Here is a 16,682-nt window from a genome sequence, read left to right as displayed (position 1 = left end):
ATTACACCCAGAATATTTGAAGTCTTAGAACACACACACACACACACACACACACACACACACACCCACAAGTTGGAAAAGGGGTAACTGAGCAAGAAAGTTTTCTATCTTGTTTTTAATCTTCTAGTTTAAACTCCAAGCACCGTGGAAGAACAAAACCGGCCTGACACTAATATAAAACACAGAGTCCTTTAGAAGTAGAAAATGTAATTAAGATAGGTTTTCTAAAATCAAATCTGAGGGCTCTGACTATAGAGTAAAATTCTGCTCTTTGACTGAGGTTGCTAGCAGAATCCATCCTTGAATTACAAATTAAAAGCATTTGGGAAATATATGGTTGTTTTATGTTATGCTATTTTATGTAAACATATTGCATTTTTCAAAGAATGATAAAATGAATACTGCGTAATACGATTATATGAATATTTTATTTCTGATGTTAATATAATTATCGAGTTAAAATTAGTCAGAGCTTCCCTGGAACATGGGAAGGAAAGAGATGCAAGGAGCCATCTTTGTATTTACTGTGATCTGTTAGGAGTCTCCATTGCACAGTTAACATGATACAATCACTCTTGAGTTTTCTTATTAAAGATTGACAGAGCTGCAGAGTAGACTTTTGAAGGCAGGCACGTTAACCGTTCAAGGGACTGAATGTCTGCAAAACTCCAGAGGAAGATGCAGTCAATGAACTTGCGTCAGCACAATTACGATATTATTGGCCACCTGAACAAATTCCATGGGCACCATAAAATGACCAATTAAAATAACATTTACACCTCAAACAGGACAGAAAAGATAAAAACCTAATCCATTAGGCTGAAATTATCACGTGGCCCTTTAGATAGAGAGATTAAAATTCAAAGCAGCAGCAAGATGAAATGGATGGCTAGATTGCAGCCAGAAGAAGTTAGACAACGCTAATGAACTTTCTACATTAGAGGTTTTCTCTCTCGGGAATAAAGTTCAGGCCGGGCGTGGTGGCACATGCCTATAATCTTAGTTCTTGGGAGGCTGACACAGGAGGGTCTCAGGTACATGAACAGCTGCCACAACTTAGCGATACCCTCTGCAACTTAGTGAGACCTTGTTTCAAAATTAAAAATAAAATAGGGGTAGGGGGTGTAGCTCAGAGATAGAATGTCTCTGGGTTCAATTCCCAGTACCTAAATAAATAAAGTAAATAAGGCTCAGAGAGATAGAGTAGAATGAAGATCATTAGACTAGAGTTCACAGTCAAATTCTGCCTGCATTCTACTTTTGTCAATAAAGTTTTATTGTAACCACTTCTTTATCATAACATCTATTGTTTGCTGTTGTATTACAATATTGGAAATAAGTGTTTGTAAAAAAAAAAAAAAAAAAAAAAGACTGCACAGTCTAGAAAGACATGTCCTTCCCAGAAGTTTGCCAGTTCCTGAAATTGTTAATCATTAAGGTTTTGTTCAGACTTGGAATTGTACTGTAATAAAGAGGGGTAAAATAGATCTTTTTCTACAACAAGAAGCTCTTCTGGATTGAGATGGAAAGACCTGGGTTGAAGTTTTAGCTTCTCAATTTACTGGTTTGTACTTTCCACATCAAATGAGTCTTCTTGCTGTAATTGGAGGTCATTGTATCTAGCTTATCTCAACCAAAAATAAATTGGATGTATTTTAAAACCACTCGGATAATATCGATGCATAGTTAAGATGATCATATGTTAATATTTTCATGATAAATCGTTAGGCATCAAAACATAAATTTGAGCGCCAGGCGTGGTGGCACACGTTTGTAATCCCTGCGCTTGGGAGGCGGAGACAGGAGGATGCAGGTTTGAAGCCAGCCTCGCTGGTTTAAGAGACCCTGTTTCCAAATAAAAATATAAAATAGGTCTGGGAGTGTAAAGCAAATTGAAAGCAAATATAAAGTACTAATTAACTAGATTAGTTAATAATCTAGTTTGCTTAAGCCAACTATACTGAGAATTGAATTAGTTTATTTTAAAGCTTCTTTCTTTTTCTCTTTTCATCTAATTTTCTGTTTTTAATCAGTTCTAAATAGCAACTTTATTCATACTTTCTGCCATTTTATTTTCATGTTATTACTTTTGCATTCTATTATTTTCCCTCTTTAAATATCTTTCCTTGTATTTTACTGCTTTTTTCCCCTAGCCACCATATATACATATCTAGCTTATTATTTGGGGGGGGGTCTTTTTATTTCCTGATGTAAGCATTTAAGTCTGTGAGTTTTCTTCAAAGTATTGCTTTACTTGCATTTTACAGGCTTGGTATACAGTATTGTTTTGTTTTTGCGGCACTGGGGGTGAAACTCAGGGGCATTCTACCTCCGAGACATATCCCCAGACCTTTTTTAAAATTCTGTATTCTGAACTAAGGTCTCACCAAGTTGCAGAGGGCCTCACTTGGCCACCACACTTGGGCCATTTTTTTTTATTATACTTTTTTTGTGTATGTGTGCAGTTCTAGGGATGGAACCCAGGGGCATTCTACCTCTGAGCTACACCCTCAGCCCCATTTTTTTTATTCTTTATTTTGAAACGGGGTCTCACTGAGTTGCAGAGGGAGTCAGTAAGTAGCTGAGGCTGTCCACAAACCTGCAATCCTCCTGTCTCAGCCTTCCAAATGCTGGGATTACAAGCGTGTGCCACCATGCCTGGCTTATTTTATTTTACTTGGAAATCTCTAACTTTTATTATACTATCTTTCTGGATTATGTGAACATTTATAGACATATTTTTTATTTTAAAAAGTTGGGGCTTTGTTATCCTTCTGCTACTCACTTTAATCTTAATACCTTTATGTCTGAGACTATAATTTTCAACATCTCAACCTTTCCATAGCATTTAAGAAATTTTTAATTATATCTTTCAAAATCCCGTTTTAACCATTACCATTATTAATTTTCTGAATCTCAGAAGAATGAAATAGAAATAAAAGAGGGAGCAAATTATATTTGAAGACTGAAGAGACTTTTCAGTTATCTGATATTAATGTACAGCTCTTGATGATATAAACTACCTTTTCGCCTGGGGTCACAGACACTCTCCAGATGCAGTGCGTATAAGAAGGGTAGCCATTTGGGAATCCCGGAGAGGAAAGATTGCCGCTGGACTCTTGAAGGGTTTCTCCACATGCTACAAGGGAAAATGATATATGCTTATTCTTCAATGCATCTGCAAAGCTTGGATATCATTAATATGTTAGACATATTGAGCCTATAATTGTACTCTGAAAAATACTTTTTCCTTTTTAAAAATGTTTTTATTGGTGCACTGCAGTCATACATCTTAATGGGGTACAAGATGGTAGAGGCATACATGTACACATCTCTCATTTAGCCCTTCCCCAATCCCCACTCCCTTCCCTTCCCCCGCTCTTCTTCTCATGTTTGGCTTAGTGACTGACTCTCATATGTTTGTGAATCTACTTCATGTACACTAGAAAATTTTCCTCTTCTCCCCTCCTGTCACCCCCAGCTAGGTCTCCTTATTTGCACATCTATGATTTCTCCTCCTTCATCTAGAGTTCTTCCTATGGCCCTTTGTCTCCCTAGCTTTCACATATTAGGAAGAGCATCCAATCTAACTTTTACCATAATGTTCTCCGGTTTCATCAATTTCCCTGAAAAATGATGTAATTTTGTTCTTCTTTATGGCTGATACTTTCTCCTTTCTAAGTAAATTTCTTTTATGTGTCTCTAGCCAGAATTATAGTATACTTAATCTCATCACTAGGGCTAACCATAAAACAGTTATGAGATAATTAATATGGCACTCACAAGGTTCTCCCTTCTGGGAACCTTTTTATTCATTTATGATAAGCCAGGAGCCAGTTCAAGGACATTCATATCCAGCTATGAGCCAGTGAATACCTAGTTGATGTGGCTTTAGGACAACACAAAATGGCCCATTCATATATTCAATGTGAAATGAGGCTGTTTAACAGTGAATATCACTCCAAGGTGAAAAAATATTAAATAATAACTAACAAGTATTCAATAAAGGTGGCATGAAACTGTCAAATAAGATGTTTCAAAATAAGAAAAAAAAGTTGAAGGATTAAAAACATCATGAAAAATTCAAAATTTCCCCAAATACCTAATTATCTTTACTATCCCTTTCTGTTCTTGTAAGTAGAAGTTGCTAGAAAAGCAATTCATATATTTTTCTCTTACAAAGCTTGTCTTATTTCTTGGAAATAATGATCAGTCATCTGATATGGTGAATTGCAAGTCACTCAGAATCAAAACCTACATTTGACCAAGGTTGCTGGTCAGCATCATTCTATTAAAGGTTTTGCTACTGCTATTGCAAGACATGGCGTGAAACACACAAACCTGGGCTATTTTACATATCCTTTATTCAAAAATGATCCTTCTGTTGTAGCCAGTCATCTTTATAACCTTTGCTCAACAGCCTGAAAGAACAACTCCTTCCCCGTGAAGGAGACTGAGGTCAAACCTAAGCTGTCACCATTGTCCAGAGCACAGCTACCAGCAGGTGAGCTCTCATCTCCTCAAATCCTCCATAAATTATACATGGTTCTAAAAATCTTGTGTTAAGTAAAGAACGATCGAGTCTCAAAATATAAAACAAAGCTGTAAAAATAGCCTGATACATATTTATTCAGAAAAACATATGATGTTTGCACAACAAAATAAGCTTAAAGTAGCAGCAAGTAAGGTTTATTCTGATGAACCAGACGGATGAAAGAAACTTGAGACCAAACTGAAAGTATGCAAGGTCAAAATACATCATTTAGTACTGTTCAATGAATCATCTGGGAAATTTGGAAAATGCCACATTACCAGAAGTTTTAGAAAAAAAAATGTGTTAGAATTTAATTAATACAGACACTATAGGATCGGTAAGATGTGAAATAATAATTTGGGAATTGAGTGTGTTTCAATGAAAAAAAAATACAATTTGTAAGAGTTTGATAATGATTTTGCTAATTATCTTAAGCCCTCTAAGCCACAGAGAATGACAGTACTATATTTCCTAAAGTAGAAATAAAACCATTAAATGTATTTAATCCAAAAATGTATGCAAGTGATATCGCTCTAATTAAAAAAGAGACTTTCTTAAAAATATAAAACAAAATATAACACAGAATTCAAAACCCAAGGGACTATGGAATATTTGATGGGGGCTAGGGGAAGGGACTGAAGAAGAAAATAGTTCAAATAATACTATGGCAGTATGAAGGTATTACTACTAATAGTAACATTCATGTGGAGAGTGAGGAACAGGGTAGCATGTGGAGCTAAATACAGAAACAGCTGTGTGTCTGTATTTTTAATACATTTCCATGTTTTTAACAATGATGTATAATTGCAATGCACCAACACATTTTATAAAAAATAAGTGGGAAAAATATCTTTAACATAGTACCTGATTATAAAGAAGATCACAAACATCAATATTGCAATTCAGGGCCAGGTGTAGTAGAGTAACGCTGTAATCCCAGTACTTGGGAGGCTGAGACAGGAGGATCAAAGGTTCAAGGCCAGCCTCAGCAACTTAGCAAGACCCTTTGCAACTTAGTGAGAACTTGTTTCAAAATGAAAAATAAAATAGGACTGGAGGTGTAGCTTAGAGGTAGAATATCCCTGGGTTCGATTCCCAGTATGAAGAAAGAGAGAAGAGAAAAGAGAAAAGAAAAGAGAGGAGAGAAGGGAGAGGAGGGGGAGAGAGAGAGAGAGAGAGAGAGAGAGAGAGAGAGAGAGAGAGAGAGAGAGAGATTTTCAAGCACTGTTACCAGCCACTAATTGGTTTACAATCAGGTATAAAAAACTAACTTCTTTATTCAACAAACTAAAAAAATTAACTTATTTATTCAAAGAACTAAAAAAAATCCTTAGATGGCACTATTAATTTCAAATGCTTAATCTGTCTATGGACAGCATGGTATGTAGATGAATTTAAGTCTTGATGTTGTCACTTAATAATTATTCCGATTATTCCATCACAAGCAAATCTAAAAAGCATTAGTTCCAGTTTTCTGCAAAATGGCTATTTTATTACAAAGACTTTACAAGGTTATTTTGTAAGTGTCAAATGGAATTTGTCTTCTTAAATCTTAAATACTTCTACTGGTAGGAAGACTATGATTATAAAGTTAGGAATGTCTTTGAACTATAATTATCACCTGAGTAAAATTTGGGAAAATAAAACCATAAAGAAATATATATACATACATGTTATTATGACTAGTATTTTAAATCAATATTACTTTAAATCATAATTTGTAATCCTCATCATATGACCAATCACTTTTGAATTAGATAATTCATATGTATCTTCCTTCTTTTAGTATAAAAATAGTTTTATTGACATAAACATTTAAATTATGTATTGCTGAGAAATCATTACAGATTCTCATCCTTTTGGTAATGTGGTTACATTTATTGTGAACTGTATATCCATCTACAGATATTTTTTCTATCAGATGTTCATAGCATCCAACAAATATCAAAGGCTGAAAACTTCTCCTTTTCCATATTTTGTAGGGATATATTTGTAATTTTACCAAGCCTAATTAAAACACAGGTAGCTACAAAATAATGTACATTAAATAAATCTCCAAAGAAATGGATGAATTCTAGATTAAGGAAAGAAATAAAACTGTACAATCAACTCAATAGTGCCTAATTTATTTAAATAATTCATAAATTCACCACTCCTCAAAACTTTTAAACATAAACTATAAAAACATTTATAAAGTCTAGTGTGGGATATGACAAATAAATTGACAACTCTAAGAGTAAGATCTAAAGATAAGCATCAAACAATAGGAGTCCTGGAAGACCGGGGAGATTTTAACTCGAGGATTTCAACCAGTGGCAGTTCTAAGTACTCCAGCTGGAAGGACAGTTCAAAACAATAATAACCTGGTTCAAGAGCTTAAAGGAAGTAAGGTGAGAAATCAGACTGTAGGGAAAATAGTATCCTGAGATGAGGCTGAGGGAAGAGATATGGGATGCATTTTGCAAGAGACATCTTGAGAAATAAATTAACCTTTATCCTGAAGATGCATGAAAAACAATTTGCATTTTGAAATGTCACTTAGAAGGCAGCAGGGCAGGAAGACTGACAGGATGTAAGAATGAAGGCAAGAGACCAGCAAGAGGCTTGTCAGCAACCAGACAAAGAGGAGGCTACCCCAACCAGTCACCTCAGGAAGTTGAGACAGTAAGGAAGAACAAAAAGACCATGGACTGCCGGGCGTGGTGGCGCACGCTTGTAATCCCCGCGCTTGGGAGGCGGAGACAGGAGGATCGCGCTGGTTTGGAGCCAGCCTCGTTGGCTTAAGAGACCCTGTTTCCAAATAAAAAAATATTAAAAAAAAAATAGGTCTGGGAGTGTAGCCCGGTGGTAGAAGGGCTTCCAGAAACCCCAGTACCACCAAAAAAATATAAAAAATGTTAAAAAAAAAAAAAGACCATGGACTAAGTAGGTATAAGAAGAGAAGGGAGGAGAGGAGAGGAGAGGAGAAGAGAGGAGAGGAGAGGAGAGGAGGAGAGGAGAGGAGGAGAGGAATTCCACAGCTCTGGCTTGGTCTACTAGATACCTCTGCTACCGTCCACTGATCCAGGGAAGGTTAGCTGGGTAGATGAATAAATATATCTATGAATAAATAGAAAAAAATCTAAATGGAACTTTTTTATGCTGGCAATATATTTTAGCCAAAAATACATATAGGAAGGCAATTATAGAAGCCTTTTCTATCCAGAACCTTAGAGAATTACAGAATAACAAAATATAAGCAGCTACAGTTCACATAACAAAAAACTTTAACGATTAAGGCAACAAGTATTAAAACAATTTTAAAGCTTCCAGTAATCAGACTCCATGCATGTTGAAACTGGCCTTCCAGCCCCAAACCTCCACATAAATATGCATCCACAGACATGTACGTTCTGAACATGTCTACTGTTTGCACATCAAAATTGGGAGCACTTGTAAATTTGTGAAGACAGGTTATATCCATGTCAGTGTGTGAATCCACATACACGTTTACATAACAAGAGGGATTTTAATCTTCTAAAACTTTCTTTTTAGATATCACTGTACTTCACTTTTTTCTTAATTTTTGAATGATAATTGAAGCTGTAATTTGTATCTCAAGTATCCCACAAAGGCCTATGTGATAAGGGCTCGGTGGCCAGCATGGCGCTATTGGAAAGTGGCGCCATTAGGACTTATTGGAAGGTCTCCCAGTGACTGAAGGTGCTCCTGGAAGTGATAGAAAATGAGATCACAAGAGAGAAGAGGTCCAAAGGACAGAGGATAAGTAAGCAAAGTAGTCTCTAATGAAGAGCAGATAACTATAACTCAGGCCTTAGAGAAGCTAGCCTTCATAAGCAAACTGCTAATCGGGATGGGGATGAAGAGTTATAACAAGGACCCATTCTCCAGCCCATGTGGATGTTTCTCATCCTGGTAGGTCATAGGATACAAGGCATTATAATGACAGTTAATGCTAGTGAGGGTCCTTTAAAATGCGCTAATTCCTGAGAGGCATGGAAGCCCTCAGCAGGGCTCTGGATTGGCCTTTGGGTAGCAGAGTCCAACACCCCTTTTGGGAGGGACCAGTGATCTGACCACATATAAGCATCTTATAACACTAGTGCTGAGGCTGAAAAGGATCGTCCTTTTCCTTTACATAATAACTGATATGGAAACTTCTCTTGACCATCTCCAGAACTAAGAGAAAGAAACTGCAATGAAAATAGTTCTGAACTATAACTTATCCTCATACCATCACCTTGAAAATGGAGCTTTACTATTGAAAATTGAGCTTTTGCAGAATGCATTGTCTATATCAAAGGTTCATATATTAGTCTAATTTATATTTTGAGCATATATAAGAAGGCAAATATAACCATGGGTTACACGATGCTTATGAACTAGAAAGTAAAGATAACTGTTATAATTTAAGGAAATTAAGGCCTACAATGTTCATCTTCTGGCCATTTCTTAAACCCATTCTCTGCATGACAGTATTTGCAGCCTGCCTGTGGGAAATTCGCCTTTTTGGACTCTGAGCTCCACTTATCACAGACCATAAAAGCCACAGCTGTGTATGTCTAACTCTACGCTCTACCAGACTAGTGTTTCTTTCTAGAGTAAACTCTAAGAAATAGCTCTATTAAACGTAGATCTACTACAGCCTTGAGCATAAACTGGTGAGGAAGAGAAAAACGTTGGCAGAGAAAGTATCCAAATAAATTTTATTGGCTCTATTCACCAGCAGTTTCAAACAAAAGAGTAAGAATAAGGCAGAGTGCAAAGGAGCATGTCGTTTATTTTATAGCTTTAAGCTCTCCCTAGTTCCATGTAATTCATAAGCTGTGGCAAAGCAATTTGCTTTTCATGCTGCTATAGAAATACACGATATCTTTCTTACATAGCATAGCACTCACATGAATCTGGCTGTACTATATCAGACAGAATGATTATATATTAATTATGACCCATTGATGTATTTTACACAATTAAGCTATCAAGTAGAAATTATACCTCTAATTATATCTGTTAATAGCTGAAATATGAAGAGCCATTGACTGAAAATGCAATTGCCTTAAATCCTACTGACCTTTCTACAATTCAATGTGCAAATGTTCCTCAGTGTGCATACATGCACGACACACAAACACACACATACATGTAGAGAGATAACAAAAGTACTTTTATATGCAGAGTTCAGTTATTTAGCTATTACTAATCACATAATCCCCCCCCTCTCCCTCTCCCTCTCTCTCTCTCTTTCTAATGGTACTGGGAGTTGAATCCAGAGCCATTCTGCCTCTAAACTACACCTCCAGGCTACTTTATTTCTTATGCTAAAATAAGATTTTGCAAAGCAGTTAAGTGTCTCCTAAGTTGCTGAGGCTGGCCTTGAATCTGTGATCCCCAAATACTGGGGAGCACCACTATTCCTAGCTAATCCTTTTTTGTAAAAGTTAAAAAGCATAATATAGCTGAGCGTGGTGGTGCACGCTTGTAATCCCAGCTTTCGGGAGGCTGAGACTGGAGGACCACAGTTCATAGACAGCCTCAGCTACTTAGTGAGGTTCTCTGTGACTTAGTGAGACCCTGTTTCAAAATAAAGAATAACAAATAGGTGGTGTGTAGCTCAGAGGTCAAATGCCCCTGGGTTCCATCCCCATACCCGCAAAAAATAAATAAAAATAAAAAGTGTTGTCCAGTGTTGCTAGAAATTAATGAAGGGTCGCCTATATCATTTGTCAGAGTGGTATCATTCTCTTATAAATTAATGTTTCCTATAGGAAATAATGGTAAAAAATAAAGTAATACTACATATGCATGTATATTTTACATACATACACAAACTATTTTTAAAAGGCGCTTATAGGCCAATGTGGTGGCACACGCCTGTAATCCTAGTTCTTGAGAGGCTGAGACAGGAAGACCACAGGTTTGAGGTCAGCTTCAGCAACTTGGTGAAAACTTCAGCAACCTAGTGAGACCCTATTTCAAATCAAAATATTAAAAGGTCAGGAGGTGCAGGTCAGTGGTAGAATACCTCTGGGTTCAATCCCTACCTAGTAACACACACACACACACACACACACACACACACACACACACACACATACGTTAAAGGCATTTATTTAGAATATGGATCCAATGTAAGTACCACAAAGTAAATATATGCATGAACATAAAAGTAGAAATATCTTTAGATAATTAGACAGTTTGTTATAAATATGTTTATGTTCAAAAAAGTCTAAAAGCTTCCAAAATGGAACATGTCATCTTTTTTCATTCTTGGGCCACCAAGGTACTAGTGAGTTTCTTTACAGCATTCTAATTAAAACCTTTCATTAAGCATTTTACACATCTTTATTCAGTAGCTCATTAGCAACATGGTTATAACTGGGCTTTTTGTAACAAAATCCTGAGTTCCTACTGATTGAATTTTAATTTATATGTTATTAATGATGCTCCTTGTAAGGAATCAGATTCAGAAAGGGCATTTATTTTCCTTTAGCAAGGAGATAGCTTTTAACAATGAACTTGTGCGATCACCTAATAACCAAACAACCATTCTCTTCGGCTCTTGCGCTCATTAAGTTAGAAAAAATAAAATATGCTATTCTTATGTCTCAAATTTAATTCCTAGAAATCTGTGCTTCTTTATAGCAACAGCCATTCAGAGTTAAGAGTTCTCTTCAACCCCATTTTCTGATTACTGACTGAGCTCTATACACAGGACAGAGGAAGACAAGCAAACAGCTGGCAATCATGGCTTCTGCATCTGGAAGACCACAGTCAACCCACTGCCGCTTTTGCGTTCTCTGATGAGGTACCTGGGCATCTATACAACTTCCTTGCCTGCGCGATATCTCCTTTGCTTAGCCGGGTTCGCTGACCAATTGCCGGCCGTATGCCGTTATCATCGCGGGAAGGGAGAATGGTATCCAGAAACATCCCCCTGAAGAAAAACAGAAGCAAACCACACCTAAGTCACCAAATTAAAACTCACACACTCCTAACAAACAAAAGGTTATTATTTTTTTTTTCAAACTCAATTCAAAGTGAGAGCTCTAATCTGTGGGTGAGGGTTTCAAAACACTTTTGTGCTGGCTGGGAAAAAAAAAAACCATATGTGCCTCACATTCAATAAAGACAGCCACTTTTTCCTTAGGAACGTATGTGTTTTTAAAAATAGAAAAAAATTTATCATCTCCCACAAAGTACACCATGGCTTTTAGCTAGCTTTCCCACACAGATTCAAAAATCCGTTAGATTGCCAAATTTAAAACAATTCTTTATCATTAAAAAAAATTGCAACCTCCAGTAAATAATTTTGAGGTTACTGGAAATGTAAGAGTCAGACAAAAAGTTAATTTATTTTTGTTAGACTGCTTATTTAACCGAAGTGTTCTAAGGATTCCAAGTATTATTACAGCATATATTTAAAGAACAAGGAAAAAGCAAAAATGCCAATATTGATAAAGGACAATGTAAAGCATATGTATGTATGTATGTGTGTATGTGTGTATGTGTGTGTGTGTGTGTGTGTGTGTGTATATATACATATATATGTATGTATATATATATATATATATATATATATATATATATATATTTGATATATGTTTGGGTTTTTTATTATTTTGTGGTCCTGGAGATTGAGCTCAGGGATATTCTACCTTTGAGCTCCACCTCCAGTCCTTTTAATTTTTTTAAATTTTGAAATAGGATCTGGCTACGTTGCTGAGAATGTTGCTATGCTGCTGAGGCTGTTCTCAAATCTCCAATCCTCTTGTCTCAGCCTCCCAAGTACTAAGTAGGCATTCACTACCTTAAAAGCAGGGGGGGAATGCTGTGCACCACCACGGCATACATCACCACAGCATGCACCACTACGCAGTTTGATATTTTATAAAAATATTTATAAAATAAATTTTTAAAATTTTCTGCTGTAAAAACAATAAGCCAAAAAAAAAGCCTAATCCATCAATGTCCTATGAAGGCTAACCTATAGATACTGAGTTGTTTTAGACTCAAGGTTATGGCTCAAGACCTGTCATTTTTCTAATATGCATAATTTAACATTCAGATTACAGTGCACTAAAGACACATCCTAATTTTGCAATGAATATCCAACATTTATAACTCTAAAGTAGGTGCTGAGCTCGAAAGTTAAATGGACGAAGGGACTATTCCAAAGGGTAAAGAAGAAGGGAGTGAGTATGTGTGTATTTTTAAAAACAGAAGAGGGAGTCTATATATAATTATTTTTAATTAATAAATAAAATTATATTTTACATTGAGATGAAACATAGGACATTGCTTTCCAAATTACACAAATGAACATATTGCATTTAAATTCCAAGTCCACAGACGCCATTTTCAAGTCCATTCTTCTCATTAGGAAATAGTTACTATGCCCTGTTCTTGGTCTGGATTCCAGGAACAAATAAAGTAAGCAGAAATTCTTCCCATTGTGAATCTAACATTCTAAAATGGAGAAAGAGGCATTAAACAAAGATTGAGAACCGAGTGCATCATAGATGCTATGGAGAAGCAAAAAAAAAATAATAAAGGTGAGAAAAATGAATATTGATTTAAAGCGATAGCTGGCTTTTATGGAAGGCTATGAAAAGGACACTCACTTGGAATTTGACATTTTTGCCAAGCATGAAGGTAGTGAAGGTGAGAGGTACATGTGTATCTGAGAGTCGAGTATGCACAGAGAGACCAAGAAACATGGCTGCTCAGGGAAGAGGGGACCCTGAAAGTCTGAGCACTAGACAGAACTGAGCTCTTCCACTCAGTACACTTGTTCATCTATAGAAAGTTGGTAGAGACTGAGGTGATCTATGAGAAATTTATGACCAACTTCCCTAGTTTCTAGGAAAGGGTAAGGGGGATGAGCACTAGATAGAATCTTAATAAGTCAAATAAGGAGACTGGAACTCTTCAACCATAGATTTCGGCATCTACAATCCTATATATATATTGTACAGATATATGGGATATATATATATATATATATATATATATATATATATATATAGCCTTAGATGAGGTTAGAGAAGTGGAGATAATGATTTATGAGGACTGACCATTAAAAGTGAAAGCTTGCAAAAATTTATAAGGTTCAACTACAAGTAAGATGATGTAATTGAAAGGGAAGGTTGAGTTATAACGTAGCATAGAGAAAAGGAATTTGTCCATGGATCAACAGAAACCTTAAGTAGGTAAATCTAAACTGATGAACTGTGGCAATTTCTGCAATGCTTTGGTGCTAACAGCACTATTTTCTATTCTGAAAATAAATTTGTTGCCTATAAGCACTTTTACTTTTTTCAGCTTTCAGAAAAAGATTCAGTTCTAAAAGGTCAATGACATTTTGGAGGGGATATATTCAGTCACAGACAACAGAATGATGAATTTTGGCTCTTTCTCTCTACAGAGGTAACTTCCTGCCTTCCATTCCAAATGGAATCAGTGATTTATTCTTCTGTTCTTTCTTTGTCTTCAGGAAGTTAACCTTCCTCTTCCTCGGCTTCTTGGCCATTAAACAAGGCAGGTTCGTACTGTACCTCCTCAGGAAGACACAACCAATAGCCCTGAAACAGATACCATTAGGAGCTCACTACCCAGCCTCCTTCCTTTCTTTATTCACTTTAGCAGCATTAAAAAAAAACAAATCAATTATGATTTTAAATTTTTTCTAAAGTTTTATAACTCTTTTTTCATAAAAAGTAGCCAGTTTTCAGTTTGCAAGCATCTACATTACAAAATATCCATGTACATGAAGCCTGATAGATCCTATTCTTCTCTCAAGTGAGACTCTAACTTTCATAGACCCTGTTAAGAACTATAAAAATATTCTAAATAGAATAAACTACAAAACCTCATATACTTTATATTTACAGAATTGAGGTTAAAAATTATATGATTATCTCAATGCAAAAAAACCCCACACATTTGACAAGGTTCAACATGACTAGGTATTTGTCATGACAAGAAGGTTCCTTTCATGATAAACACTCAACAAACTAGAAATAGAAGGACAGTATGCCAACATAATTCAGACTGTGTGTGAAAAGCCTGGAGCTAACATGATATTCCATGGCGAAAAACAAAGCTTTTCCTGTAAGATCAGGGACAAGGTAAGGATGTCTATTCTTACAACTCCTAGTCTACATAATGCTAGGAATCCTAGCCGGAGCAATTAGAAAAAGAAGGAAAGTAAAGAGTGGTGGCACCTGCCTATAATCCCAGGACTTGAGAGGCTGAGATAGGGAAATTGCAGGTTCAAGGACAGCCTTAACAACTTAGCTGGCTCTCAGTAACTTAGTGAGACCCTGTTTCTAAATAAATAATTAAAATAGGGCAGGGATGTAGCTCAGAGTTAGAATATCCTTGACTTCAATCCCCTGTACCATAAGAAAAAAAAAAAGAAGAAAGGAAGGAGAAAGAAGAAAACATAAAAAATAACATGCATCCAAATAGAAAAGGAAAATGTTAAATTATTTCTGATTATAAATGGCATTATTTATATGTAAAAAAATCTAAACACTCCACAGAAACTGTTGGAACTAATAAATGAACTCACCAATATGGGATACAAACTCAGCACACAAAAATACGTTACATTCCTATTCACTAATGGAGGGCAGTCCAAAAAGAAGGCAAGAAAAAGAATTCCATTTGCAATAGCTTCACAGTTTTTAAAAAATTTAGACATAAACTAACCAAACAGGTGAAATACCTGCCCAAGAAAAACTAAGAAAAATATTGAAAAAATTAAAGAATAGATAAATAAATAGGAAAGTCCTGTGTTCATGGAGCTGAACACTTAACCTAGTCTACAGATGGAATACGATTCCTATCAAAATCTCAATGACATCTTTTGCAGAACTTTTTTAAAATCAAACTAATTATCATGTATAATCTCAAGGAATACGAAATAATTGAAATAATTTTTGAAAAAAAAATAAAGTTGAAGAACTCACTTTTCAACTTTGGGATGATTTTAAAACATATTATAAAGCTACAGTAATCAAATCAGTGTGGCACTGGGATAAATGCAGACCCATAGAATAATGAAATAAAATAGAAAGCCCAGAAGAAAATGTTATATGTATAGTTAAATTATCATTAATAAGAGTAAAAAGACCACACAGAGGGAGAAAGATAGTCTTTTCTACAAAGGGTGCCAGGAAAACTGAATATCCACACACAGAAGAATAAAGCTGGACCTTAATCTTATATACTTTAAAAAGTTAACTCAAAATAAATTAAAAATATAAACATAAACCAGTGTGGTGGCACACACCTGTAATCCCAGTACTTGGGAGGCTGAAACAGAAGAATTACAAACAGGTTCAAGGCCAGCCTCAGCAACTTAGTGAGCCATTCATCAACTTAGCAAAACTCTGTTTTAAAGTTCAAAATAAATAAAGGTTGGGGATGTAGCGCAGAAGTACAATGTTCCAAGATTCGATCCCTAGTACCCCTACAGCATATTAATTTATATATACTATTATACATAATAGTTGTATATATTTTTATTTATATGTATATTTATATATGTAATGCATACACACACACACACACACACACACACACACACACACACACACTAAAACTGTAAGACTCCTCCGATAAGAAAATATAGAGGAAGTTTCATGACATCAATGTGGCCATGATTTCTTTGACCCGGCCCAGAAATCACAAGTAATAAAATAGAAAATACGTAAATAGGATTACGTCAAAGTTAAAACCTATTGACTTACGTATTCAAAATTTCCATTAAATAATGCTTCATAATTTGACATGCTGCTTGCCTTGACAATTATTTTAATTGAACATTTTTATAATTTAGGAATATAAAATTGCTTAAATAACTATAACATTTTTTAAAATATCACCTTAATTAAGTTTATATGTCTGGTAGGAAATATAAGAATGTTTGTAAAATGTCTCTTTTTGGAATATCATATATTGCCTTCATTTTATTTTTTATTTTTAATACTTTTATTGGTGCATTGTAGTCTTAAAGTCTCACATCATAAAGTAGTTCACATTGATAAAGATTTAAAGAATGTCTGTTAGCCATGAATATTAATCACTCTTTTTCTGCCATGAGGCAGCGATTTTGAAGGTGGTTTTAGTTCTAATGTAAACA

The 16,682-nt window shown here is 35.4% G+C and overlaps 1 protein-coding gene across 2 annotated transcripts in view; it reads right to left on the bottom strand.

Annotated features, from left to right (window-relative positions):
• The window catches only part of TLL1 (tolloid like 1), a gene marked incomplete at both ends in the record, with an annotated part of 198,136 nt that overhangs the window by 58,643 nt on the left and 122,811 nt on the right, over positions 1-16,682 (bottom strand). For both annotated transcript variants that reach the window (XM_080710730.1, XM_080710731.1), the window contains 2 exons: positions 3,024-3,139; positions 11,344-11,468. In XM_080710730.1, the coding sequence (XP_080566856.1) occupies positions 3,024-3,139; positions 11,344-11,468 (241 nt within the window). The remainder of the gene's footprint in view (positions 1-3,023; positions 3,140-11,343; positions 11,469-16,682) is intronic.

The sequence above is a fragment of the Muscardinus avellanarius genome, assembly GCF_963383645.1.
Source record: "Muscardinus avellanarius genome assembly, chromosome: 14".
NCBI lineage: Eukaryota > Metazoa > Chordata > Mammalia > Rodentia > Gliridae > Muscardinus > Muscardinus avellanarius.
This window is presented reverse-complemented; position numbering and strand designations above follow the sequence as displayed.